The sequence below is a fragment of the Capsicum annuum genome, unplaced genomic scaffold (genome assembly GCF_002878395.1).
Source record: "Capsicum annuum cultivar UCD-10X-F1 unplaced genomic scaffold, UCD10Xv1.1 ctg6280, whole genome shotgun sequence".
Classification (NCBI taxonomy): domain Eukaryota; kingdom Viridiplantae; phylum Streptophyta; class Magnoliopsida; order Solanales; family Solanaceae; genus Capsicum; species Capsicum annuum.
In genome coordinates, this window is record NW_025871780.1 from 1 (window position 1) to 3,714 (window position 3,714).

Sequence of the window (3,714 nt, forward strand, 5' to 3'; positions counted from 1 at the left end):
GTTCTCAAATTTCATCTATCTTTAATTTCTTGTCTTTAATCTTAGGGTTTTTTGCTTCCGCATTATTTTTCTTGTTTATCAACATAACCCAATTCTTATCAATATGTCCTGCTTGATTGCTCAAGGTCTAATTACTTAGGTAAGGGTTATTCACTTTCTACTTATTGTTATTATTCTTTAAAATGCCTTTTGATTTTCTGGTCGGGCCGTCAGGGATATGTCAGAGATTTCAAATGGGAGGATACTGTGTTTAACTGGACTGCTTATGTTGAACTGTAGGACACACGAGAAATATCCAATCTTGTTACTCTTCTGTGTGAGGAGTTCCGAGATATTACCCGCTTAAGATGAACAATTACATGTGATATGTGTTATTAAAACCATGATTATTATTCAATCCAACCTTTTACCTCTGATCCCATATGATGAAAGATAAGCAATGCCTGACATGCTTGATACGAGTGCTGTCTACAATTTTCAGACACTTCGCAATAATGCTGAAGCTGACATCTATGAAAAACATTCTTGGAGTGGGGATTTGGGTTGTTATGTAGTGGTTGATGTATGACTTCGTGATTTGCTAATGAAAAATTTGATGTATTGAGTTTTGCCATGGTGATCTTCTTGAGCAATTCTGCTGGATGCATGCAGTGAACTCAAAATTTAAAATCTTCATGCTAGTTGACAACTATGTAGCTAGCATATAAAGAGACTACACCAATGATATATACCCATGATCTGTTGGTTATATCGCATGGGGCCTTAGCTTTGCCACTTGTGCTAGGGCATCCTTAGTGTGTTATTTTTAAAATTTAGCTTCGATTTCTTGTTTTTATTGTAACTTCTATAATTTCTTGTGAACAAGCACAGTGTGTTGCGATTTGTTTACTTCACTGTTGGAAATAAGGAATTTGATGGCATTTTCAAGAATTTAACTTCATAACATTATAACTGTGATGTATGGCCTCTTTACTTGTCCTCTTCTTCCACGCCATGATTATGTATAGTGCTTGTATTTGTTTTCTTTACATGCGTACCCATATCTATCTACTTCCACTAATTGGTCATTTTAAATCTTGTGTACAGACAGCTACAACTACTGCAGAGGCTGAATTACTGATTATCCATCCCATTCGGTTGGGTTTGGCTTTAAATTTCTCTGTTTTCTACTATGAGATAATGAACTCCCCTGAAAGGTTTGTGTGGTTTTGAGTTTGTTGAAGTCTGTCCACGACATGTTCATCTCAGTTGATTATTATCTGTTTCCTTCAGGGCATGCCATTTGGCTAAGCAGGTTTTTGATGAAGCAATATCAGAGCTGGATTCTCTCAATGAAGACAACTACAAAGATGGCACCTTGATTCTGCAGCTTCTTAGGGACAATCTCACCTTGTGGACTGCTGACATTCCGGAGGATGCAGGTATGTGTAACTTTCGACATGCTAGGGTCAACTTGAGTGGTCATGGGTGCTAAATTTGCCTATTAAGTTATTACAGATGATAGGTATCTTCAGAAAGTATTAGTTCATTTCTGCAACCGCTAAGATAGTAGTTAATGTGGAATGCACTGTAGTGTTGGCCCATTATTTTCAGGAAGTTTTAGACATTCCTCCTTGTTTGATGGAGGAAGGAATGAATCCGGCTAGGAGATATTATCAGTTGACCAATTTCCTTGTTCGTACAGTGGTTTATTAGACATTGCATGTTTACTAGATCTACGCAAATCTGCCATACTCTTTTCTCCCAACTTCCTGATTTAGGGTGATGCTGAGATTATTGCACTAGTAGGTAGAGGTTTTTGACCTTCTTGAATTAATTGGTTGTATTCTTTAGGGATTAGAATAATTCCGATAGCTGCTCCTACTTGTATTCTGCACCTTGAGATTAGAAAATTGACATTTCTAGTTTCACATGCACTTCATCTGAATGCTCATTTCCAGTTAGCATGACATCCAATTGAAGTTTGATTAATACATTCATGTAGTGGTTCATTAATGCATTTCCAGAACTTGCTCTAAATATGTATTAATGAAGTTTCCTGAATCATTCACTTGAAGTGCATGCAAAAAGTGAAAATTTTAAAACTTAACGAGGGACGTGTAGACATTTGTGTGGCTATATATTCAAAGCAGTTGACAAGGCTAAAACAAAGATCCCTCCATAACACTACAATAATACAGCTATATATATTGTTCGTTGTTACTATTAAGAGAAAACTTAACTTTCTGATTTACTCATTATTCCTGCTAAAATCTCTTTTTGCCTGTCTGAATAGAAGAGGCTCTAAAGGGTGATGCTGCAAACAAAGTGGCTGGAGGCGAGGATGCAGAGGTGCGTTCTACATATCTTTGTCTCTGTTTTGGTGTTAATGAACTTTCCCTACTCATTCTAAACGACATCTTATTGGTGTGATCTTGCAGTGATGAGCCCAACGAGGAGAGCCTAACCATATGGAGGACGATGAAGCATCTGAGGGATTGTTTGTTAAGGTGCTAATAGATAATTGTGGCTTGTAAGGCACCAATAAAAGAAAATAGCTACTTGTTTATTGGGTGCGTCTTTCTGGAGACTTTTTTCACATTAGTTGGATGAAATGCATATCGTTTGATTTGCATCCCCCATTGTCATTTCCGTTGCGTATAGCTAGTTTTTCACTCTATAAATGATTGATTACTCTCAGAGTTTTTCTAAGGGACTTGTAAACAAAAAATGTGACAAGTGGTCCAGAGGGAGTATAACAACAAATTAAAATCATTATTAATTGATTGTGTTCACACTCTTCACTTTCAATCAGAGAGAATACTAGTAAAAATCTAAACATTACTGTTAATAACCAAGGAAAAGATTCAGTTCAGGCTCGAGATTTGAGACCAAAATATTTTTGCTCATCACAGATTGTACCAAGATTTACATTTTTCTAGCCATCACTAATATTCCCCAAGACTCTACTGATATTGAACCTTTGGTTTCTTCAATGGTGGCGCCGTATTTGGGACTGAAGAAGCTGAAGCATTAGTCTTCACAAGCCGTTGATTCCATTATTGAAACAAATGGTTTGCAGAGAGGTGACACAACACTTAACAATTTCTCTAAAGGTTAGTTTCTGTGTTTTCTTCATGATTCTCTATCTACTTTCCACCATTTCCATTTCTCTCTCTCCCCTACTGATTTCGCGCGTCTGTTTGTGTAGTGTGAATTTTGAAGTTTTGAGCGAATTCGAGATATTTACATTGACTGGGAATGATGACACGTTAAATGCATTTTGATATCCAATTTCCCACGCCACATAAATTGGACCACATTTATCAAATTCAAAGTGTATATGGCCTCTGAAACATTCTGATGTGATAATTTTTTCTAGGGGTATTGAATAGTTTAAGTAGCTCGTAATTAAAGTTAGAACTACTTCAATACACATAATTAGAAGCCTTTTCTTAATTTGCTTTTGAACTCGATAAAACTACTAAGAATCAATTGGCAAGAGGGATATTTACGAACTACACTATGTACGTTATATAACTTTGGGATATACAATTCACATGTTGGATTTACTTTAGTAGCATCTATAGCCCCTTAAATTAGTCAGTGAATTTCATTGACATACTCAAATTGCAACATGTTTCAATTGAATACATGAACATATGATAAAGCATTCTTATTAGACACTTTCGAGTCAAAATTATAACAAAGCTTTTGTGCGAATTTTCAACAGTC

General features: G+C 36.1%; 1 protein-coding gene across 5 annotated transcripts; it reads left to right on the top strand.

Moving 5' to 3' along the window:
* Positions 1 to 1,086: 1,086 nt before the first annotated feature.
* LOC107842326 (14-3-3 protein 8) lies at positions 1,087 to 3,438 on the top strand (the record flags this gene model as incomplete). 5 transcript variants are annotated; one of them, XR_007050816.1, is given in 6 exon segments in its annotated part: positions 1,087 to 1,196; positions 1,273 to 1,421; positions 2,276 to 2,331; positions 2,421 to 2,552; positions 3,002 to 3,095; positions 3,191 to 3,438. XR_007050816.1 is itself a non-coding variant. In XM_047404558.1 (4 exon segments), coding segments are annotated over 4 exon segments (318 nt in total), but the record flags the coding sequence as incomplete, so codon positions are not given.
* Positions 3,439 to 3,714: the final 276 nt, after the last annotated feature.